The sequence below is a fragment of the Euphorbia lathyris genome, chromosome 7 (assembly GCF_963576675.1).
Source record: "Euphorbia lathyris chromosome 7, ddEupLath1.1, whole genome shotgun sequence".
NCBI classification, from domain to species: domain Eukaryota; kingdom Viridiplantae; phylum Streptophyta; class Magnoliopsida; order Malpighiales; family Euphorbiaceae; genus Euphorbia; species Euphorbia lathyris.
Window position 1 is genome coordinate 69,211,229 of NC_088916.1, and position 25,766 is coordinate 69,236,994.

General features: G+C 35.4%; 1 protein-coding gene and 1 long non-coding RNA gene across 2 annotated transcripts; one reads left to right on the forward strand and one right to left on the reverse strand.

Annotated features, from left to right (window-relative positions):
• The first annotated feature begins 9,123 nt into the window (after positions 1 to 9,123).
• On the forward strand, positions 9,124 to 12,877 carry LOC136235710 (uncharacterized). Its single transcript, XR_010691907.1, has 3 exons — positions 9,124 to 9,245; positions 9,580 to 9,694; positions 12,640 to 12,877. It is a non-coding gene; the product is annotated as an uncharacterized lncRNA (long non-coding RNA).
• On the reverse strand, positions 10,054 to 11,176 carry LOC136235709 (protein PHOSPHATE-INDUCED 1-like). Its single transcript, XM_066025600.1, has one exon. The coding sequence runs from the start codon at positions 11,115 to 11,117 to the stop codon at positions 10,191 to 10,193; it is 927 nt and encodes a 308-aa protein (XP_065881672.1). The 5' UTR covers positions 11,118 to 11,176; the 3' UTR covers positions 10,054 to 10,190.
• Positions 12,878 to 25,766: the final 12,889 nt, after the last annotated feature.

Genomic DNA, 25,766 nt, shown 5'->3' on the forward strand with positions numbered 1-25,766 from the left:
TAATAACCTCATAAAAGGGTTGACATCGGCGAGCTGAATAGGAGATAAACCTGTCCAAGGCAACGATTCACCCGTTAAGGCGCTGAACCTCTCTGATTTTCGCGGTGCTTGCATTTCTAGAACAGCCTTGACCTTATCAGGATTCGGGCTAACCCCTTTTTCGCTAATCATGAACCCCAGGAATTTTCCATAAGTTGCGCCAAAAGTACACTTCTCCGGATTTAGCTTGATATTGTGGCGTCGGAGTACGTCCAGTACCTCTTTTACATCATCTGCCTGCTTTTCCACAGTTGTACTTTTAATGATCATATCGTCCACATAGACTGAGTAGTTATCACCTCTACTTTCGGTGAATATTTTGTTCATCATCCTTTGTTAGGTGGCTCCTGCGTTCTTAAGCCCAAAGGGCATGACTTTAAAGCAGTAAGTGGCTTGGTGAGCCACGAACGAGGTTTTGATTCTATCTGAGGGCTCCATGGGGATTTGATGATAACTTGACTTCACATCCGTAAAGGAGTACATGGCATGTCCAGCGGTTCCGTCCACAAGTATATCAATACACAGCAGAGGATAGTTGTCTTTGGGACAAGCTTTATTATGATCTGTGAAGTCGATGCACATACGGTAAGATCCGCCCGCCTTCTTTACCAAAACGACGTTCGCCAGCCACTGAGTGTAGAGCACTTCCTCAATGGCGTCCGCCTTTTGGAGTTTCGCGATTTCTTCTTCTATCACCTTCTGCCGCTCAAGGCCATGGTTTCTTCATTTTTGAGCTACATGAATTGCATCTTTATCAATGTTAAGTTTGTGAGTGATCACGTCTGGGCTGATCCCCGGGAGGATCTCGTCCTTCCAAGCAAAGACGTCCTCCGCCTCCTGGAGAACCTTGGTAATTGCTTCTTTGACTTAGCCTTTGAGCCCTTTAGCCATTCGCACCTGCTTTTCATCCGCCACAAGGTACATTTCTGTCTCGCCCAAGGCCATTGTGACGAGCTCTTCCTGATCCACCTTTTGGTTCCCTTTGATCATTACACCTCCCTTGGTCGTGGGGATGTAAAGCGTCAAGTGGCGTATGGAGATAAGGGCTGCTACCTCAGAGATAAATGGTCGCCCGAGGATGATATTGTAGGCTAACTGACCGTCTAGGACAGAAATTCCAAATCACCCTTCCACACTTGATCATCGTCCGCTAGCTCGCAATCTAAAGTGACTTGGCCTTTTGTTTGGATGGTGTGCCCTGTTACTCCCAGGATATCCACTACGGTAGGCTCTACTTGGACTGGATCAATCATTAGCTTGGCGAAGGCCCCTCGTGTGATGACATTGCATAAGCTCCCAGTATCGATCATTACTCTCTTCATCTCCCAACCTTCCACCATCATAGTAATGACTAATGCATCCGCATGAGGGGAGATTATCGGGCCTGCATCGGCGAAGGGGCGATTCAACGTTGCTCTGTCAAGAGCAGAGGTTTTTGCTTTTTTCAGTACTGGTTGATATCCAGGTCCGCCTGCTGTGACATTAATGGTACCTTTTCCTTTCTTCTTTGGGCCCTCCTTGGATCTATCACCATTTCCCCTCTTGTCTTCAGTTTGGATGAACCGATCCAATTTGCCCCTCTCGATGAGACGCTCAATTTCCCGAGCCAACTCCCAACATGAATCAGTGTCATGGCCATTTTCCTGTGATATTTACAATAGTTTTTAGGATTTTTACCATTATTGGTGTACTCCCCCCCCTTTTGGTTCGCGGTATGAAATGCTACATTTGTGCTGGCTGTTCTCGATCCACATAAGGACTTCACTTTTAGAAGCATTGAGAGGTGTGAAGGAGGTGGAAAACGTTGATTTATTCTTGGAATCTCTTCGCCTGTTTCTAGAGGAAGAATCCTGACGCTTGTCTCTGTCCCGATCTCGAGGACGAGATTCGCCCTTGTCCCTTTTTGGCGATGATGGTGAACCTCGGCGAATGTCATCTACCTCCATAAAGTCTTTACAACGCTCCATCAACTCTGCCATGCTGGTGGGTTTCTTTCGGATGAGATCTTCCTGCAAACTCTTGCAGGTAGTGTTTCTTACGAAACATTCCACAACTACGGAGATATCCACATCAACGATTTGTATGCACAACTGGTTGAAAGTGTCCACATACTCCCGAAGGGATTCATTCGCTCTTTGCTTTAACTCAAAAAGCTTCCCAGATTTCACCACTGCAGGAATACAACTGGCGAATTTAGCGCAAAATTCCCTACTCAATTTATCAAAGCTGTTTATCAAGCCTGGAGGTAGAGATTGAAACCACAAATAGGCTAGGCCCCCAGCATGGTGACAAACATTTTGCAGAGCACGGGCTCAGTAGCACGGTTGAGCCTGGCCAGTATTCGATATTTTCGGACGTGAGCTTCTAGATTGTCCTTGTCCGTGTATATTGCGAGATTGGGAATCTTAAAAGCTCTTTCCGTTTCCTCTGCCTCAATCCAAGCTGCGAAAGGCGAATCCCTATTGGCGAACGGGTTGTGCCTGACATTTTCTTCATTCATACGGAGCACCAGGGCCCTAACTCTATCATCAAAAAATTTCGGTTCCGCCCTAGGACGGTCTCTTCGTGGCAATCTGTTGGAGAAGAAGAAGAAGAACTTGAGTCAGACGATGGATCTGATGGCGAACGTCCTCCTCCATTGTTGCGTCCGCCTCCTCCTCCGCTTCCTCCTCCTCCGCCACCTCCTCATCCGTTTCCTCCGTCTGGGGGAGCTGGCCCGTTACCTCCCCCCTGGCTTCCCGACGGGATGTGTCCAACAGTTCCTGGAGGTGGTGGTGGTGGTCCACCTGAATGGGGTGTATTTTCTGGCCTTTTACTCCGTCTATGGCCAGTAGATGGGGGCGATCTGCCACGACGGGAGGATCTCGCTCGTCGGGGCGAAGGTGACCCTGACCGCCCTCCTTTCTCCTTTCTCTACTTGTTGTGCGTTCGCCCTTTGGATCCGCCAAGGGATAAATTCGTCCGTGGACGCCTTGGGACATCGGATCCGCCCCCAAGGTTCAACCCAGGACCCATAGATCCGCCAGGAAGGGTTGAATCATTTCTTTGACTTCCTTCTGCGCCACTAGGAAATAACTCCTGATTGATCGGTCGCTCGCCAATCGGTGACGTGGTGGTTACCATAGAATCCGTGCTATGAGCTTGGAGAAACGAAGAACTTTGGGCACCCGGTCTGAAATTTAACAACGGCCAAGATGAAACGGCCGATGCGGACGTCATGCTCCAATGTGGAGGAAGGGTCATAAATGAGCGGAGGCGATTCCCCATCTCAGGTTCGTATCGCTCTCCAATATCTCGAGCACACATGTTGATGAAAGCATCCGGGGGCATGCTACTGTCGGCGTGTGTTGTAGGAGCAGTTTAATCGGTGCGACCAGCACTAGATGGGGTAACTAATGGTGTTTCATTCCCTGAGGAGGGATTTTGATCTCCGTTTGTCATAGTTTCTTAATGTGAACGAAAAACCCTTTGTTTGATTAAGGATTCCACCTTCACCGCACCAATTGATGACAAGTAGAGAAATTCTGATTAGCTTCCGTCCCTGTGAGGGCGTCGTTGGGTTCGACGGGGGGAAGCTCCGATGCCAAAGTCAGTAAGAGGAATCGGGAAAGCAAACTGAATTGACAAGGGATGTATGAATGTGTACCTTGATAGCCTAGAGATGTAGGCTATATATAGCTTAGAAGTTGTAACCTTTGGCAACTAGAGAGTCTCCATTAATGCTCCATTAATTGACGATTACAAGTTATCTTTAACCTGGCGGTTAGCTAATTGATAGCTTATTTAATGATCTTTATGGCCGAGTCGGCGCCCAGCCGTTACATTGGCGAATCAGGTGAGAGAGGAGATTCGCCTCGTAGGTTCGCCAGCGGATCTCCCTGAATTGGACCATGGAGATCCGCCTTCTAACTTTCCTTTGGAGAATGATACGCGGCGGTCCCAAGATCAATATCTCTTTCAGTCCTCGGGATAATATCACTATGTTATCAAAGATGCTCTAAACTAAATATAAATGATTTTAGTTAACAAAGTAATATGTAGAATGATACGTTTGTTTCTCGTTGTCCAAATAGCCCAAATTGGATTAACTATTACCGCAGACCATAAGGTCGCCACCTGCGTGCTGAATTTTTGCTTAGATGTCGCTATTATCAAATCCTCCATTGTTGAGCTCGATTGGATACCGCGACCAAATAGCGAACTAACAGCCTGCCAAATTTCATGTGCAAACTTACAGCCAAGAAAGATATGCTGCCCTGTTTCAATTTTCAATTCACACAAACAGCAACGAGAAACAATACTCAATCCGCGAGCACATAGTCTGTCGTGAGTAAGAAGGTAGCCAAGTAATTCCCTCTAACAAATTAAGGATTTAACAGGCAGAATATGCTTGGCCCAAATAAAACGGTTCCATGGTTGAATTTTCCCCTTTTGCCGTAACCACTCATAGAAAAGTCGAGAACTGAAAGTTCTGCTATATAATACAAGAAACAAAATCCACCACCCAAAATCAGAAGCAGATAAGGCAAACAAATCATAAATGATATTTTAAGAATTTAAAGCTTGAAATTGACAATAGGAATAGGAATGTAAGATTTTACCAAAACCAAACAACAAAGCGAAAATTACCTAATATTCATGTTCCTGCTGTTTCTAATCTTTCCAAAGAATCATCAATTGTATAAGAGACACGAGATTGGCGAAGAGTTGGCATGGTGGAGAATGTAATCAATGAAAGGCGACTGAAGCAAAGATGTTGTGAGGAGATGCATCGTGTTGAAGAAAGATACTCCCTCCATTTCAAAATAATTGTCACATTTGACCAAAGCACGCATATTAAGGAAATTATTGATTTGCATTAAATTTATGCAACATGGACTAGAATACCCTCTATCTCTCTTCATTAATAATTCTCATTTTTTGTGTCACTCATTAAATTGAACCACTCTCCATACATTGAAAACTTAAAATAGCAAAAAGTGTAATTAATATTAAACTCATTAATAGGGGTAAAATAGGAAAAAGTTGCATTGGAAACTAAACCTGACAAATAATATGAAATGGAAAAATTTGATCAAAAGTGACAATTATTTTGAAATGGAGGGAGTAGAAAGATGAGTAGAAGACAATAAGAACAATTATCTGGTTAAAATAATTGAATTGCTTGTTAATATAATTGGATGGTTGAGATTAATAGTAATTATAATCAATCATTATCTTAGCAAAGTAAACATTATTTTGTTTTTCAACAAAATAGCCATAGCATGCACAGTGGCGAATCCAGGATTTGAGGAAGCGGGGGGCAAAATTCTACGTAAAAATTTTTTAGACAAAAAATATAAATTTGTTCAATTTTTGGTGACGAAAAATGCAAAATCATTCATCTATTTCCGGAATTCTCGGGTTGTTACGCATCAAATATCCTTAACGTTTTGGGTCAGCTGCAATTTTACCCCTAACATCTAAAGTGGTGCAAGTTTACCTCTAATGTTTGTAGTCAAGAGCAATTTTATACCTAACGTTGATAAATTGGATCGATTTCAGACACTATTATAAAATATAGTTATTTTTTTTCTTTATTTCCACTAATTGCATATCAATTTTGTAATTTTGCATCAATTTTACCCCTAACATTGATATCAATTAAGAATAAACTAAAATTAAGAACAATCTATCAACCAATATACATTAACCTAAAATTAAGAACAAACTAACCATCAAACTAACTAACAATTAAGAATAACAAATTAAGAACAAACTGACAATATCCATAACCTAAAATTAATTTAACGTAACATTTAATTTAACCAAAAATTTAAATTAAAGGATAAAAAAAAAATAACCTGTTTTTGGAGATGGCGGCCGCCGGTCGGACAGAGAGGAGGAGAGGAGGAGGCGTCGAGACGCTGCCGCCGGCGCTGCTGCTGGATGGATGGAGGAGGGTTGCGCTGGAGTCTCTCGCTAGAAGGAAGGAAAGGAAAGAACGCGAGGAAGAGAAGAGGCGAAATCCTTGGGAGTAGGCGATGTCTTTTTTTTGTGATGTTTATAAAATCATGCGCTGCGTTTTAGTGGTGTTTGTGAAATAAACAATAAACCAAAACGACGTCGTTTTGGTTGGAACCAAAACGACGTCGTTTTGGTAAAAAAAAAAAAAATTCGGATGAAGGGGGGCAAATGCCCCCTTTGACCCCCCTAAATCCGCCCCTGAGCATGCACCTCAACTTTTATATGTCACGGTTTTAAAATAATATTTACGTTTAAAAAAAATTTACTAAAAAGTTTAAGTCATTTTCTCTCAATTTCAAAGTAGAATTCAGTTTATTCTTACTCACATCAACATCTTTTAAGATTTTTCATTATTGAGACCAATGGCGGAACCAGGACCTGAACCTCGGGGGGCTCCACCCTATGTAGATTTTTTTTCCGTAAAATGTCACAAATTTTTTTTCGGTGTGTTCAATATTCACTAACAATTTACTTAGTTTTATAACATTTAGATGAATATCTTCAATCAAATTAATACTCCTGAAATATATCATATTATGAATTCAATAAAAAAAAACCCTAAAATTTATCACATTATCAATTCCATTACTACCCCTAAATATCATCAATTTAATTAAAATCTCTAAATATCACATTATCAATTACGAATCGAATTAGAAATCCCTAACTAAACAACATATTAGAAATCTTTCAAAAAAACAATCCCTAAATTAGAAATACTTAATTTAAATCTTAATTAGAAATCTCTAAATTCTAAAATCCTAAATTAATTAGAATATCTAAATAAGCAAATAATATATTAGAAATCCCTAAAAAAACTCTAAATTAGAAATCCCTAATTTAGAACGCATAAAAATAAACTAAAAGAACTTACTTGAATTGATTGAGAGTAGAAAAGAAAAAAATTAGGTGAATATGAATTTATGAAAAATTGTGTGAGTTTAGAATTTTTTTCTCTAACTTCAAAGATTATCTTCCTTTTTTTTCTATTGAATGAAAGAAAAGAAGAAAAGAAGACACACACAAAATAATACGCTTGTGTGTGTGTGAATGGAAAGGGCCTTTATGCCCTTTCCATCCTTTTTTTTCTAAGTTGTTCTAAGACAAAACGATATTGTTTTGAGCTGCACAAAATGACGCCGTTTTGTGCATCAACAACCTAAAAATAAAAGTAGAAGATAGTTGAAACTTTCATTCATCTTTTACAAAAAAAATTACGCTGCCATAGCTGGAGCTCCTCCGGCCATGGCGGCTCCTGGTGGAACCAGGGAGAAAAACCCCCACTCTAGGGTTTTTTGGCGGGGCTAGAGGGTTGGTCGACCCTCCCCCTGGCTCCGCCCCTGATTGAAACTTTCAACCCAGTGACATAAATTTCAGATCGGATCGTTACTTTTAAAATTATAAAATCCTCAAATTTTAAAAAGATTTTGTTTGATATATATTAACTTAAATTGTAAAAGAAAAACATTATGTAATAAAACCCATTTTCTACTCTTCCACTATATTGACTGCATATCTGATTCAAGCATTTAGTTGTTCAAAATCGACACCCTTCTACTTTATATTTTCTTAATATGTAATTATATTTTTTTTGGGTAAACTATACAAAATTATATTGAAAATTAGAGTAAACAATTGCAATGTTTTCGTGTTTTTACTTAACACATTACAACATCCTATTATAATGAACTTAATCTCACTCTTTTGAAGATGACCTTAGCTATTCAAAATTGACATTCTTCCAATTCATTCCTTTTTGGGAGAAGTACAAAAATAAACCTTTTGGTTACACATGTTTTCGATCAACACCCATGTGGTTTAACAGTCTATAAAATGGTATCTTGAGGTTCATTCCGTTAGCAAATACATACCAAATTTACTAATAGTGTTAAAAGTCAAAAGGAAAAAAGTTAATTTGGTCCTTATATTTGTTTATTTTATAAATTAAACCCCATTATTATCTAATTATCACAAACAAACTCTAAAATAAAAATAAAAAATCAATTAAACCATCTTTTCCATCTCTCTTTAATTTCTTATTTTTTTCTTCTTTCTCTGTCTTCTATCTTAATTTTTCTCTCTCTAAAATCAATTGAACCTAACAAAAAAAAAAACCTCTTTACCAAATCAAAATCAACAACAAATCTAGAAAGAGAAATAATCCCAATTCAATTTGGACAACTCGAGTGCTCATTTGACTCCTATCTCCAAAGCAACTAAAATTTACTCCTGGTAATTTCTTCTCCTACTTGGACTTCGGATTGGTCTTGCCTTGTGAATATAAAAATTAATATTATGAGTAGAGATGGTACCAGTTGGGCAATTGTCAATGAAGAAACTGGTAGCTGCTGGCCAAAATGGAAAACTCTTGAAGGTAATTTTTTTTTGAAAAACATTTACCTTAATTTTTTTTTTTTGAGCTGGACGATTCTTGTTTCCTATTGCACTTGCGTGAAGAAAAATAATCTGGGGATTGTTTCTCGGTTTTTTCTTATACTCAATTGATTTTAGAGAGAGAAAAATTAAGAGAGAAGAGAGCAAGAGGAAAAAAAAAATCAAAAATATGGTTTAATTGATTTTTACGTTGTTTGTAATAATTAGATAATAAGGAGGGTTAATTTATAAAATAAACAAATATAAATACCAAATTAACTCTTTTTCCTTTGATTTTTATAGACACTCTCTTTGTATTAGGTTGGATTGAGGTAATTTTGCCTTTGGATTTTTAGGCTAAATTCATCTCTTTTCTATTGTAATCAGAGGCGGAGGCAGCCCGGCGCCCGTGGGGGCTCCAGCCCTTACGGCGCCGGAGCTGCCATGGAGGGTTTAGAGAGGGCTAAAAATTAGCCCCCCCCGGCGCAGCCAGCATATCCCGATTTAGGGATTTAGGCGCAGACGGCGCTGCTACATCTCCTTTGCAGTAGATGTAGCGAAGAAGAAACAGCTCAGCCCACTTGGGCTGGGCTGAATTTTTTTAAAAATTTTGCCCCCCAAAACGATGTCGTTTTGGGGGGCCAAATTTAAAAAAAATAAAACAAGGATTGGGGTGAAAATCCCCAATCCCTGCTGTGACTTTGCAATTTTCAGCAGCCTACTTCGCTACTCTCCTCCCCCCCTCTCCATCATTCTTCTGCTCTCCTCCTCCCTTCCTTTCATTTTCCTCCATTTCTTCTTCTAATTACTCCGGCTAGTCTTCTAAGGTATGTAATTTCTTCCATAAAATTAGGTTAATTTTCATTTATGGTTTTGAATTTATAATTTGTTGAATTAATTTGGTGATTTGTTAAATTATTTTAGGGTTTTGATAGTTTAATTTGTTGAATTAATTTAGGGTTTTGTTAGTTTAGAGAATTTGTAGGGTTCTGATAGTTTAATTTGTTGAATTAATTTAGGGTTTTGATTTTGGAATTTTAGTTTAGGTTTTTATAGTTTATGGAATTTGAATTAATTTGTAGAATAAATTTAGATTCTTTAATTTAGTGATTTTGATTTGAGGATTTAATTTTGTGTTTTTCAACACTTAATATTGTTAAGACGGATTTACGTAACCGGATGGAAGATGAAGCCATTTTACAATATTTTCAAAATTCTGGATCTCGAAAAATAGATTTGACATCTATTGAGAGCGTGTCCGCTGTCAAAAAAATAGGTACATTTTATATAATTTGATTTTACTTTTTTTTTATATATGTAAGTGTTTTTTTTTTAATCTTCGGCTAAAATTAGCCCCCGATTCCGAAATCCTGAATCCGGATTGTAATACCAATTTTTATCAATCAATCTCCTTTTAAAAAGAAATAAGGGTTCATATCTGAACTTATCTTCTTTGCTGGACTCAAAACTAACCAATTTTTTTCTCTCGACCCGCTGTCTGTCTTGAAATCTCTCAATCCCACTCTCTGTAAAATGTAATTTCTTACAAACTTTTATTATTTGAATTAACCCTTTTAACTTATAAGATGTCACTCGTAATTAGTCTGAATTTCAAAATAAATCCAACAAAATGAGTGCAAAATTAATAATAACTTCAAAATGTCATTTATAAGCAGAAGTAGCAACCAATACAACGAAAAAAGAATCAAAGAATTCTTATACAGTATATGATGTATACAATATGTAGTATATATGAATGTTTCAGAATTAAACTAGAGTGGAGTGGAGCAAGTTTGAGTAGAAGGATCAAACAAAGCAGGAAGTAGATATTTCCTGCCATTAACACCATTCGCATTATAACTAGCACCACTATTTGAATCCATCATTAGATCACCAGCATAACCCGGATAAGCACCCTTTCCATATACACCTGTACATGCAGATGCAGCCTCTAAAGGAGCCTCTTTTGGACCCTGATAGAACCCATTTCCAAATGGGTTAGTCACAGTCCCAGCCAAAAGACTAGCCAAATTAATAACCATTCCATCTAATCCCACATCGTTATTCGGTGCAACCAAAGGCGCGCTCTGTGGTCCATAAATAGGCTGGTGAAATGGCCACGCACATTGCCCTGGGCATTGAGTCTCCGAATTCCCAACCCAAATGTATGCCAATTTTGAATTTTTGATCTTAGAAGCAGACCCATGTGTCCCACATCTACTAGAACAGAATCCCTCAACTGCTACATCTGCTGCTGTTAAAACAACATTAATCGCATACTTATCCCCACCCCTTTTCGCTAATTGAACGATTTGATTGTTAGCAAGAGATTTCCCTAAAGAATAGGTTTCATCGATGATTTGAGTAGTACCCAAAGAGAGGGAAAGAGAAGAAGTGGATTTAGAGTTAACAAGATGGTAATATTTCTCAGTCGCCTTCCACCAACTTGAAACAGAGGGCTTTTGGGGTTCAATTTTTTCTAGGGATGTGATGAAATCAGAAACAATAGCTCGTTGAGAAGGCTTGAATTTGCCATACCAAATCAAATTCACAGAAATTTTGCCCCGAAGAAGAGGGCCATGGTGATACTGGAATAAAACGTTGTCGTCGATTAGTAGCCTAGCAGAGGAATTAAGATGAAACAGAGAGAGAACACAAAGTAACTGGAGCAAGAAATTTGAAGAAACAAAGGAAGCCATTGATAAGAACTAAAGAAGAGTTGAAGAAGAAAGGGTTAAAGATTGGAATGTGAGGAAAGAGAAGGGGGGAAGAAGTAATTTATAGGGAGAGGTGAAGTGAGAAGAAGCTACGCGGAAACGCGGTGGTGATGTGTATAAATGGGGTGCCAGCAAGATAGAGCGCGTAAAATAGAAAGGAGTGGCTGAAGTGTTATTTAGCGGTGTGGGATCCATCGCTTTCGTTATGTGAGAAATTACAGTGGTTGGACAGCTAACAAGTATTTGAAACTACGTTATTTCCAAATTTGAGGGAATATAAAGTATGTTGCCTTTTTGCTTAAACTTATAAGTAGCCAAGCCAAGGTAGTAGATTACTTTTTCGTTCGTTAGATTTCTTTAAATACTTTTTAGACTATTCTCATATTGTCTTACATTAGATTAGATTTCTGGTAAAGATTATGCTTATTTTGTTTTTTTATGAAGTAAGTTTTAATTTATGTGTTTTCACTATTGGGTTAATTTGTGTGTTTTCATCATTCAATAATGAAAACACACAAAGTAAGACTTAGGCTCTGTTCTTTATTACTGAAAAAAACTGAACTGAACTGAATGCTACTGAACTGAACTGAACTGAACTGAATGATACTGAATACTGAACTGAATTTAACTGAATGCTACTAAACTTAACTGAATGATACCGAACTTAACCGAATTTAATCGAACGTAACAATAATGATGATATTAGACTTTAAAATAATTTAATGATAATATTGGACATTAATAAGCTTGTAATAATAATAATAATAATAATAATAATAATAATAATAATAATAATAATAATAATAATAATATTTCTACCAAAAAAAATAATATCAATAATAAATAAACATATTATTAAAGATTAAACTAAATTAAATATCAAATAAAATCTAGGCTCGATAAAATCCTATGACATTAAATAAAAATGAGTCTAATTTAAATTAAAAATATAAATTACATACAAACACAAATCTATACTATATATAATTACGGAAGCAGAGAGAAATGAGAAGAAGTGTTTTAGAGATCTTTTTGATGAGTTGTCAACGTAGTAAAAAATCAGATTAAAAATATTTAATTAATTAAAAATAAATATTTAATTAATTAAAACTAACAAATTTATATTTATAATATATTAAATAATTATTAGCCTATTAATTAAAATAATAAAAGAAAGCAAGAGTTACGAGAAGATGAAAAAACACAAAGCAAAGGAAATCCAAAAATCACAAATAAACTTCTATATAAAGCATGATAGATAGTATTCCACCATTATATTCATTGGTCATGACAGATAGTATTATATTTCTGAAGGTAAATATTCGATTTTTTTCGTATGTTGTAGTTATTTTGTTCTCAATTATGTTGTGGTTTTATTTTTATTAAACAATAATTGTTATAGTTTCATCTTTCAGATTCATTTCTGTTGTTACTCAGGTTCTACAACTCTCGCTATCTTATGCATGTTTTCTTTTTTATTTGTCTTTTTTTTCCAAACTGGTAGCTTCAATTGAAGAAATCCGACAGAAATAGAAGATGCATGAACAACTAAAATCGAAAAACACAAAAGTGCCAAAAATTACAAGAAATTCTTATGTTTCTCAAGCTAATTATTCGGGTTTTTTTTCATATGTTGTAATTATTTTTGTTCTCAATTGTGTTGTTGTTTTCTTTTTATTAAACAATAGTTGTTATAGTTTCATTTTTTAGATGAAATTCTATTTCTGTCGTTACCCGGATTCCATACCTCTCGCTACTTTATCTATGTTTTTTTTTTTTGTCTTTTTTTTTTCAAAATGGCTAAAATAAATATTTTGTAAATTTGTATTCTTTTTTAGTATATGTTGCTAGGGGTTATCGTTTCGATTGCTAACTCTTAACTAAAATTTAGATTTTCGGCTTTATATGAACTCAATTTTTGTCTTTCTCAATTGTGCTGCTGTTTTATTTTTATTAAACAATTATTGTTATAGTTTCATCTTTCAGAGATGAAATTCCATTTCTGTCGTTATCCAGATTCCATACCTCTCGCTACCTTATCTATATTTTCTTTTTTATTTATTTATTTTTCAAAATGACAAAGATTTTGTATATTTGCATTTTTTTTAGTATATGTTCCTAGGTGTTATCGTTTTGATTGTTAACTCTAACTAAAATTTAGATTTTCGGCTTTTTATGAACTCAATCTTTAGTTTTAATTGAAGTTAGATTAATTTTTCTAATTCGGAACATGTTGAAATCCACTCATTTTTTTTAGTTTGAGTTTAGCTAATTGATATGGATTGTATTTTTTATTTTTATGCATTTTGGTACAAATAGATATAAAGTTTCACACAATAGTTGTTCATTGAAATTTGAGACATATTAAATAAAATATTAAAGACATATTGGAATATTATACTTACAATGAAGTTTATTTCAATATAAATTATGTTATATTATTATTATTATTATTATTATCATGAAGTTATTTTTTTTACAATTTTCTAGACAATGAGATTGTAAGCGTCTAATACGTTTGATAAGATGTTTATTCTTGAAGAATGTGGATTATGCTAGATATGAATTCAAAATCAAGGTAAATAAAAATAAATTTTGATGTTCAAAATCCTAAAAATGTACATTATGGATATTGAGATAATTGCTTTTGCAACATTGGCTTATATAATTTTTAACTATTATATTATAGTTCGTACAAAATTGTTAGTATTTCAAGAGTTTTTAACAGATGAAAATAAAATATAATCATAGGACAAATTATTGAAAAATATTAATTAAGAAAATATTATTATTTGAATCTCTTCAAATTCTTAAATGTTGAGCATAATGATTCTAATTAATATAATTAATTTCACATATTAATTATAAAACGTTTTTTTTTGTACTGAGTGGTTACGATTGCGATTTAATTCTATTTAACTAAAATTAATTAATGGACTTAATACTTCATTAAGAAAAAATAAAATGTTTAATTAATGGAAAAAAAATATTTTCACTCTCAAAAAATATTTTCACTCTCCTCTTTATACGCTTATGTCTCGACATTCTCTCTTATTTTCAAAAAAAAAAACCCCCGAGAGGAAGATGGTTTTCTCCTAATTATCTTTTTCGTCCCTTCATTTTTTTTTTCCAATTCTTTTGTTTGTTTTTCTTACTTACAAAATTCAAGAATATATAGTTATTAGAAAATATTAATGAAGTCAAATAAGTGATATCTGCGAGTATGGCTGATATTCTATATAGTGAAAGAATGAAGAACAAATTGATCGAATGTCTTGATGAGATATTACGAGATGAAAATAAGAGAAATCATCATCTTAAACTGATTCAATTAGATATATTGGGTTATTGTAGCAGAATGAATATTTTTTTTTTAAATTTGCGCAATGCGCTTACATTAAGGAAGAAAGAAAAATCCCCACCAGACCCGGATGTGATTCGAACCCATGACCTCCCAAGGCATAGGTAGCAGAATGAATAATTGAATTCGAATACTTGGTGATCATGAAATTACATCAACCAAAATAATTATCATCAAGATGAATTTGTGACTAATTCTTACGAATTTTATTTTTTTATATGTAACATATGAAATTGATAAAGTTTCTTTATATGCAACATTAGAAAAGTATTGATTGTAATAGTTTATAGAATAATATACATAGATTGTAATTCTTTTGTATCGTAGATATAATATTTAATTTTAATTGTAGTTTCATTCAATTTTTGCTTAACCTACATCGTAATTCTTTTGTATCGTAAATATAATATTTAATTTTAATTATACATAATATAAATTTGTTTCATAGCATGATATAAAATTATCGTAAATATATCAATTTATTTATTTATCTAAATTATATAAAAGTTTCATACTCCGTGCATCGCACGGGTTTTCGACTAGTTTATATATAATTTAAAGCCTATGAAATTAAATACAAATTTTTATATGAATACACACTCTTAACTTTTTATTACAATTAAGTATTAAGGTACAAAAATACCTTTAACGTTTTGGGTCCGGGGTTATTTTACTCCTAACGTCTAAATATGAATTTTCATATGAATACAAAATCTTGACTCAATTTATCAATGTTAAGGGTAAAATTGCTATTGGCTTCTAATATTAGGGATAAAATTGCACTATTTGAGATATTAATGTAGTTGAGCCAGTTAATTTTTTAAAGCATTGTAATGTAAACGTATTAATATAATATTTATTTACTTTTCGCAAAATTTGCAAATAAGTTGCACCAAATAATTATAATTATAATAAATAATGATAATATATATAATGACAAAGCATAAATTATATATAAATATAATTATAATGAAAATAGATAAATTAATATATAATAAATTATAATAATTATAATAAATTGCTGAAATTATAAATAAATAATGATAATAATAATAAATTATATATAAATAATAATAATATATAATAATTATAATAAATAATGATAAATTATTGAATACTGAAACTGAAACTGAATGCTGAAACTGAATACTGAACTGAACTGAACTGAACTGAACTGAACTGATTACTACTGAACTGAACTGAACTGAACTGAACTGAACTGATTGTTACTGAAATTAAGTAATAAAGAACAGGGCCTTACTTTGTAAAAAAATAAAGTAACCATAGAAGAGATCCTAGATTTGTATATGGTTTGGTCGGCTAGATACAGATGCGAACTAACGGCGAATCACCAAATTTATTTGGTCATTCACCGGTAGATATAGGTTTATTAAATCTAAGTTTTATGATGTTTTGAATCTCTACTCTCAGATTCTAATAAACTTAGATCTAAAAATGAATGGTCAAATACTATATAGTCATTAAGGTCCATGTGATCAAAACTGTGTGAACTAATCAGATTTTACAAAAAAAAAAAAAAAACTACTTTATTCAAAATCAACCCAATTTGAATTATATTTATATCGAGTTCAAATCGTATCAAAGTAAGAAAATAATTTCCGAACTCAGAACAATTAATATATATTTATATTAAAAATAATATATATTTTTTTTATCAAACCACGAGATAATCGTGATGGTCCAAATTACCTTGACGGCACCTTTAAGCCAGGGACGTCTCCATCATTTTGGAGACACTAGACAATAATACAAGGTGATCAAATTTTTAAGGGAGTTGCTAGTTGAGATGGAGGCAACCGGAAATTTTGACGGGGTCAAAATCCTTCACCCACTATATTAAAATATATTTTTGGGTTGGTTGGGAAGACTCTCTAATCATAGTGTCGGTTCGCCCCTGACTATGAGTCTCACGAGAGAAGGAAAGCACAAATTTATTGTCTCTAAATTAAGAAATTAATTTTTAGAACTTGGTAGAGAGAAAAAGCAACCAGAATGTGGAGTAAATTGCCCGTAAATAATGAATTAATTTGAGGTTTACTAGTATTCAATTTTATAATAGCATGAATATAATAAAATAAATTAAGGGATGAAACCCAATTTGACCCTAACATTTTAAAAGAATTATAGATTTAGCTTAACATACGAAATGGTGGAAATCTAACCCTAATGTTTTCAAACAAGATTAATTTTAGGTTTACATTATTGAAAATTAGTAAGGATTGGTTTGACAGTTATTTAACCGTCATTTCAGACATTCCAAACAACAATTATGTCTGAGATAGTTAATGCGTTACTAAAACAACTATATAATATCTGTTAAAATGCTAATAACTAAGTTTGTTACATATATATTAATCGTAATTTTTTTTGGTCAAACTGTCTAAAATATATACTTTTGTTATTAATATAAGGGAAAATTATAAAACTGGGTCAAATGGAATGCCCATTTACATATTTAACTCATTGTTAGCGATATTTTGCGAATATGCTAATTTCAACCTTGTCACGTGTGGTTAGGGTGCGGGCGTGCCAGAGAAATTATTTCTCAAAATATTAAAGACGGTGAAGTTTATGGAATTGCGCGCCAAAACTTGAAATCTTAAACGAAGCGATTGGCGAGGGACGCAAGGATTGAAAAAGTCCCTCTTGGGTCTCTAGCGCCGTTATAGAAACTTTGCTAGATAAATTGTTTTATTTAAGCTAATGCGGGTAAATTGAAGATGAGAAAATAAAGGAATTTAAAGTGCGAAATTGACACAAGATTTGATGAAAATTGGTATTTTATTGATTGAATAAACGTTTGAAACATGAAATTGGAAATGAATTACAATTGAAGAACTTCTATACTAAACATATAGCTAATTCAATTGGATTGGAAAAAACAAATCAAATACGAGGAATTGAAATGCAATTAAATTAAAATTGGAATTCAACAACAAACTCGGAGCCACAATAGCTATCTCGGATTGATGTTGAATTTTGGCGTCGACGTGAGGTGCTTGGAGAGCTGCAACCGATCGGGCCCGTACGGTACGTGCTTTGTGCAATGGCAAAACGTTGATAGGCAAATGGGGCAGATTTAGACCTTAACTTCGGGAGGCTCGTTTGGATGCTTACGAACACGGAATTGGACGAGTAAATAGTGTAAATTGAACTTCAGGATGTCAGGAACAACTTTGTATAAGGGATCGAAGGCTGAAACGGACTTTAAATAGACGTAATTGAGGATTGAAAATGACTGGACGAAATTGGAAAAATCTGGGCAGAATAGCTAAAAGAATTTGGGCTGGAAAGATCAGCTTGTAACTATAGTTTCTGGGTACGGAATTGAGAAATTAAACACACTAGATTGAAATTCAGGACGTTAGGAACAACTTTGTCGAAGGGATCAAAGGCAAAAAATAACATTAAATGGACGGAATTTGGCTTTGAAAAAGGTTGGACGAATCTGGAAAATTAACTTGAAAACAGAGTTTTAGCTAGGATTTGAGCAAATTAAAGACTTGGAATGCTAACTTGAATTGGGAAACTTGAAAAGAAACTTGAATTAAGGCTAAATGAAGCTTAAAAGAGAGATTGAAGCTACGAAAAAAGGAAGAACTTGAAGAACTTAGGAGCTAAGAACTTGAAACTAAGAACTAGAAAAGAGAGAGCATCGAAAGGGACCTTTAGAGAGGGGTTTGTGTTTGTGTTGAGTGTGATTTTTTATGAAGGGGAGGGGGTCTATTTATAGTATTTTGGAGTGGTATTTTGGTAATTATTGAGTGGTATTTTAGTAATTAGTGAGTGGTATTTTGGTAATTAGTGACCAACTAACTTAACTAACTCCTTAACTTCCTCAACTTCCTCCAACTACCAATGCCACATCATCCCACTACCTCAACTTCCATTAACTTCCATTGACCAATTCCAACTGCTGCCGAGAGAGAGTTTACGCCCCGCGTATGTCCGACTACGCCCCGCATAGTGCAGCTTCTAGAGTTGGTGCGTTTTGTTGATGGTGCATACGCGTGGCGTCTCTTGTGTCACGTCCCGCGTGAAGGAGTACGCCCTGCGTATTGGTGGATACGCCCTGCGTATTGGAGCTTCTGATATTGGAACACTCTGTGGATGCGTCTTACGCGTGGCGTATTGGCGAGTACGTCCCGCGTAAGCAAGTATGCCCCGCGTAAAATGAAGGACGCCCTGCGTATCGGAGTTCTGAAGTCTGATCTCTCTTGACGCCTTGTTTACGCCCTGCGTATCGTCAACTACGCCCCGCGTAGTTGAGTCTCTGAAGTTGAACGTCTTCGGAAGTGGTATACGCCCCGCGTATAAAAATATACGCCTCGCGTATTTGGAGTGAATTTATTAATGTATACTTTTTATTTTTATTATTTTCTAGATAAAATGTAAACTATATCCTAAAATTAAACCCAGGCTTTCTATATACATGAAAATAAAATTTATTTTATTTTGGGCCAACAATTGCCCCCCTCTTTTGTGTATAAATTGACTAGAATTGAAAATTTGTACACAAAAGAATGTATTTTTGAACCCCCTTTTTTTGTGAAGATGTGAGAAATAAAGCAGGAAAATTACAAAGCAATATGTACGCTGAAATTATTGGAGATAATTGTACAAAAATAAATAATAACAAACTTGACCTCGTGACCGATGAATGGTTTGAGATCAAAACAGTTGTTCAGAACAGTTGTTTGATGGGATTAAATTTGATTCAGATCAAATAAATACCAAAAGCTTGGTTCTGAGATAATTGGTACTTTAGAATCACGGATTGCTTTTGAAAAAGGTATGGAAATGGTTTGCAACAAGAGAATGGCTTGTAATAATGAAAAATAACTTGAAGCTATAATAATGATTAATTTGGACACAACTGGCTCGAATTGAGGAGTGGATAATGTTTGTCTAAGCTAAATGGTCTTCTAGAATAATCAGATTGGAATTTGTCGAATTAGAGAAATTGGACGTGTCGGAATCATTTTAAAATTTGAATACACGAGTTATCCGATGTAAGAAAAATCAAATGGCAATGGGGTGATTTCGAGTGAGAAAATTGAGGTTATAGGAAATCGTTTTGAACGAAATGAAAGTTGAGAGTTATGATTTGGATATCAACGAAGAAATTGAGATTCGTTTTGAAGAAAAAAAAAGGTTTATGACGGATGAAATCAATTTTAGGAAAAAATGGCTAACCGGAACAGTTGTTTGATGGAAATTATGATTTTGAGATCAATAATTATCAAAAGCTTGGTTCTGGGTATTTTAATTAACCGGAATCAACTAATAGATTGCAAGTACGATCTAGAAATGGTAATAACGGAGTGTTTCGGTTTGTGAGTTAGAGTTTGAAGCAAATGAAGAAGATGCGAAAACAAAAGTAGAGAATATGAACCAAATGGAAGTATGAACATAAATAATTTATTTTGAAAACTGAAATATTTTTTCATTTTCTTTTTTTTTTATGCTGGCAACAACGCAAACTTATTTCAACCGTAAATGTTCTTATGGGCTATGTTGTAAGTACAACATCATGTTATCGCCTCATACAATAAAATGCTCAGTAACATCTCTACAAGCGGGATATGAGTTTCCATGTCTAGATTCTTATTTTCATGATTCTCTTTCCGCATAATAAAAAGTGTTGGTAAACTAGAGTCTACATAAATAAACAAGGTTAAGAAGTAGAAACCTCGTGACTTGTTCGGATGGGAGGAAAGTTGAAGTAGACTGGCGAAAAGAAGAATCATGGTCTGCAAACTTGGTCCCCAATTTGAGTTAACAAACTTCATGGTGATCATAGGCTCTGGAAAAACATGAGTTGTTGGAAGAATCATTAGAGGTATTTCTGGGGTGGATTCTCGCTTAATCTCTTGATCTTGACTGCCCCCCAAACCATTATCATAGAAGTTTTCTTCATCGTGACTGAGTTATGCATTACAATCATAGAAAACTTCTTCATGTGTTTCTGAAGCCACTTCTTCTTCGATATCACAACTTTTCATAAAATCTTCTGATTTTGAAGACTTCGCAAAAATGAGAGATTCTTCTAGAATAAATTCTTGTTGAACCTCTTCCATTTGGATGCACCGGGGGTTGGATACCTCATCCTCTTGACTAGATTCTGAATTATAGCTCCAAGAAACGTCTTCCTCGTCTTCTTGAATTTCTACAGGTGCTTCGTGGATGCTTCCCGAGTTAGAAGTGTTTGATGGGTCATCACTTTCCCGACTGAAATCCAAATTGAGATCATAAGATATATCTTCCTCCTCTTCCTGGGCTAGTATAACTGCCTTCTTGTTCATGTCAGGACTCCATAGAACTTCCATTGTCTTTGGGGTATTTACATCTCTGGGGAACACTTCTAGAGTGGGTTCTTGCTGAATCGCTTCCTCTTCGATGCCCCCCAAACCAAGATCACTAGACACAACATTGTCCTCTTCGTTGGATTCTGATTCATGGCTCCTAGAAACATATCCTTCTTCTTCTTGAATTGCTATAAGAGTTTCGTGGATGCCCCCCGAATTCGGAGTATCTGATAGGCCATCATCGTCCTGGCTGAAACCTGAATTGAGGTCATGAGATACATCTTCATCCTCGTCTTGGGTTTGCACAACTTCCTTCTCGTTCATATCGAGGCTCCATAAAAATCCCATTGACCTTTGGGGATTTGCATATATGGGCAGTACTTCTAGAGTGGGTTCTTGTTGAGTTGCTTCCTCTATGCTGCCCCCCGAGTCAATATCACTAGACGCTACATCATCCACTTCGTTGGATGATAGCTCCTAAGAACATCTCCTTCTTCTTCTTGAATTTCTATAGGAGTTTCGTGGATGCCCCCCGAATCAAGATCATTGGAGGTGGCGTCATCCTCTTGCATGGACCTAGAATCATAGTCATAGGGATCATCTCCATGCTCTTGACTTCCTATTGCCAGTTCATTGTTAGGAATCTTCATTTTTGGAAGAGTTGGGTGTGTGGTGTATGCTTCTAACTTTGCATTATGATAAAGTACTGCATCTTGGATGGCCTCGATACAGCCTTCAATGCAGGTTCTGAAAGAAGCTGCGATATTAGCCGTCTGTTTCTCGAGTTGATCCGCAAGTTGTTGATATGCATCGTCTATTGATCGCTCCTCCTTCATAAGTAATGATTTGATTTCTCCATCATCCTCAACAACTGGGACCGCCTCCATATTTACAACAAGACTAGAATCCTCGAAAGAATTTTGGTCGTAGCTCATAATGGGGCACTCAAACTTGTCATAGGTCGTATGCTCGACGGGTGCAATGGTGCTTCTTTCGAAGCAAGATTGCCGACAAGGATGATGGAAATGGAGGTTTTCATCCCTATAATTGCAAATATAACTACCTCGACAATGAGGATTACTCATTCGAAGGTGCTCCCATACCTCAATATAATCAGGACCATGTGAATTTTTATGGGACTCCTGGACTTGCTCCACATAGCAACCATATTGATCATCATAGAATGACGCGGTTTGAACGTAAGCACAACACTTGCAATCAATATTATGTTCATCGCTATGAATAAACTGAACATAGCCATCGTCGTAGCATCTAAAGACGGTATACCAATGGACCCACAATCCGGTTGTACTTATTGTAAAATGTCGATCTCGATTGAAACCACCAAAATGCACCGGTATCGTAGCATCCCTTTCATTTTCGTATGTTGTCTTCGTCATGGTTTGACTGCTTTGCACTCATTGATATTCAGAGGCATTCTCTGTGGATAATAGAAAAAATGATTAAGTCAAATTTATTATGAAAAATAAAGCGAATAAAATTGCATAAAGTAAGAGCATGGAATAATAATAAACTAAATTGAAAAGCTGAGTGCGAGAAAAAAAAAACGTGTGTGATGGGTTTTGCAATTTTTGGCTAAGCTCAAAACAATTAGTCCCACTGGGCGTGCCAAAAATTGTTAGCGATATTTTGCGAATATGCTAATTTCAACCTTGTCACGTGTGGTTAGGGTGCGGGCGTGCCAGAGAAATTATTTCTCAAAATATTAAAGACGGTGAAGTTTATGGAATTGCGCGCCAAAACTTGAAATCTTAAACGAAGCGATTGGCGAGGGACGCAAGGATTGAAAAAGTCCCTCTTGGGTCTCTAGCGCCGTTATAGAAACTTTGCTAGATAAATTGTTTTATTTAAGCTAATGCGGGTAAATTGAAGACGAGAAAATAAAGGAATTTAAAGTGCGAAATTGACACAAGATTTAATGAAAATTGGTATTTTATTGATTGAATAAGCGTTTGAAACATGAAATTGGAAATGAATTACAATTGAAGAACTTCTATACTAAACATATAGCTAATTCAATTGGATTGGAAAAAACAAATCAAATACGAGGAATTGAAATGCAATTAAATTAAAATTGGAATTCAACAACAAACTCGGAGCCACAATAGCTATCTCGGATTGATGTTGAATTTTTGCGTCGACGTGAGGTGCTTGGAGAGCTGCAACCGATCGGGCCCGTACGGTACGTGCTTTGTGCAATGGCAAAACGTTGGTAGGCAAATGGGGCAGATTTAGACCTTAACTTCGGGAGGCTCGTTTGGATGCTTACGAATACGGAATTGGACGAGTAAATAGTGTAAATTGAACTTCAGAATGTCAGGAACAACTTTGTATAAGGGATCGAATGCTAAAACGGAATTTAAATAGACGTAATTGAGGATTGAAAATGACTGGACGAATCTGAAAAAATCTGGGCAGAATAGCTAAAAGAATTTGGGCTGGAAAGATCAGCTTGTAACTATAGTTTCTGTGTACGGAATTGAGAAATTAAACACACTAGATTTAAATTCAGGACGTTAGGAACAACTTTGTTGAAGGGATCGAAGGCAAAAAATAACGTTAAATGGACGGAATTTGGCTTTGAAAAAGGTTGGACGAATCTGGAAAATTAACTTGAAAACAGAGTTTTAGCTAGGATTTGAGCAAATTAAAGACTTGGAATGCTAACTTGAATTGGGAAACTTGAAAAGAAACTTGAATTAAGGCTAAATGAAGCTTAAAAGAGAGATTGAATCTACGAAAAAATGAAGAACTTGAAGAACTTAGGAGCTAAGAACTTGAAACTAAGAACTAGAAAAGAGAGAGCATCGAAAGGGACCTTTAGAGAGGGGTTTGTGTTTGGGTTGAGTGTGATTTTTTTATGAAGGGGAGGGGGTCTATTTATAGTATTTTGGAGTGGTATTTTGGTAATTAGTGAGTGGTATTTTGGTAATTAGTGACCAACTAACTTAACTAACTCCTTAACTTCCTCAACTTCCTCCAACTACCAATGCCACATCATCCCACTACCTCAACTTCCATTAACTTCCATTGACCAATTCCAACTGCTGTCGAGAGAGAGTTTACGCCCCGCGTATGTCCGACTACGCCCCGCATAGTGCAGCTTCTAGAGTTGGCACATTTTGTTGATGGTGCATACGTGTGGCGTCTCTTGTGTCACGTCCCACGTGAAGGAGTACGCCCTGCGTATTGGTGGATATGCCCTGCGTATTGGAACTTCTGATCTTGGAACACTTTGTGGATGCGTCTTACGCGTGGCGTATTGGCGAGTACGTCCCGCGTAAGCAAGTACGCCCCGCATAAAATGAAGGACGCCCTGCGTATCGGAGTTCTGAAGTCTGATCTCTCTAGACGCCTTGTTTACGCCCTGCGTATCGGCAACTACGCCCCGCGTAGTTGAGTCTCTGAAGTTGAACGTCTTCGGAAGTGGTATACGCCCCGCGTATAAAAATATACGCCTCGCGTATTTGGAGTGAATTTATTAATGTATACTTTTTATTTTTATTATTTTCCAGATAAAATGTAAACTATATCCTAAAATTAAACCCAAACTTTCTATATACATGAAAATAAAATTTATTTTATTTTGGGCCAACACTCATTTACTGAACCTATTACATATATAGACTTTATTTTTGTGACTTTCCCAAAATACTCTAATTTTTCATCTTCTCCTTCCCCTTCCTCTTCCAAATGCACGATTTCACTTCCCCTTCCCAATATTCTCTTGAGATCGATCAAGATAAATCGATTGATCATGCAGGCCAGAAATATGATTGACATTCGTCTGTCCCGATCGATGCAAAATTTCTCATGATTGGATTGAAAATGTGCAAGTCATCACAAAATCCTGTACACTGCATCTAAGTCTTCTTTTCTAGGCATCCCCATGAATTGTTGAAATTAGAGATGATCCAGCTTCCATTTATCATCCCAAAAAGTTCTTACGATGATCTTATTTAATATGAAATGCATTCTCTTTGGTTTATAGGTCCAGCTTCCATTTATCATCCCAAAAAGTTTGGACTTCCAATACAGGGAGAAATTTTCGTCCAGATTCATCACGTTCACTTTGAAGTGATTTGTTAGGAGTTTATTGTGGCAATTTTGTTGTAAATTTTGATAAGGTTATGATTTTAATGTTAGAATCTGTTGTTGTTTGGCATTTTTTGTTATATACCACTTAGCGAATTTTGTTAAAAACACATCCAGATTTCGCATATGCTAATTAAATTCATCAACTAAACCAAACATTAACTTCGCAGACTTCACATATGCTAATTAAAATCATCAACTAAACCAAACATTAGCTTCACAAGCTTCACATATGCTGATTAAAATCATCAACTAAACCAAACATTAGCTTCGCAGGCTTCGCATATGCTAGAATCTGCGAAGATAGACGGGAGGGAGACAGCCGCGCCGTAAAATTACAAACATATTGAGGGTATTTTGGGAAAGTTACATAAAAACAGTCTAGACATATAGTAGGTTGAGTAAATGAGTTAAATATGTAAATGAGTCTCTCATTTGACCCAATTTTGTAATTTTTCCTTAATATAATTGTAAGTAACCAATAAAAAAATATATGAAATTGCTTCAATTTATCAACAAAATTGTTTGGAAGATCTAATTTGCCAGTTAAATAATAGCTATTTTTTCAAATTTTCAATAATGTAGCTAAAATTGATTTTGTTTAAAAACGTTAGGATTAAATTTTAATCATTTTGTATATTAGGATTAAATCTGCATCTCCGTTAAATTTAGCTTTTTATTTCATATATTAATAACTATAAATATTAAATTTTCAAATGACTATTCTAATATCCCAGGGAGCATGTTAGACATTTTTTATTTTACAAAGTAAATATAAAATCCTAAGTTAAGTTGAGATCGAGCAAGATAAATCGATCGATCATG

Coding starts and splice junctions, on each gene's coding strand:
- LOC136235709 (XM_066025600.1), bottom strand. CDS start 11,117: ATGGCTTCCTTTGTTTCTTCAAATTTCTTGCTCCAGTTACTTTGTGTT.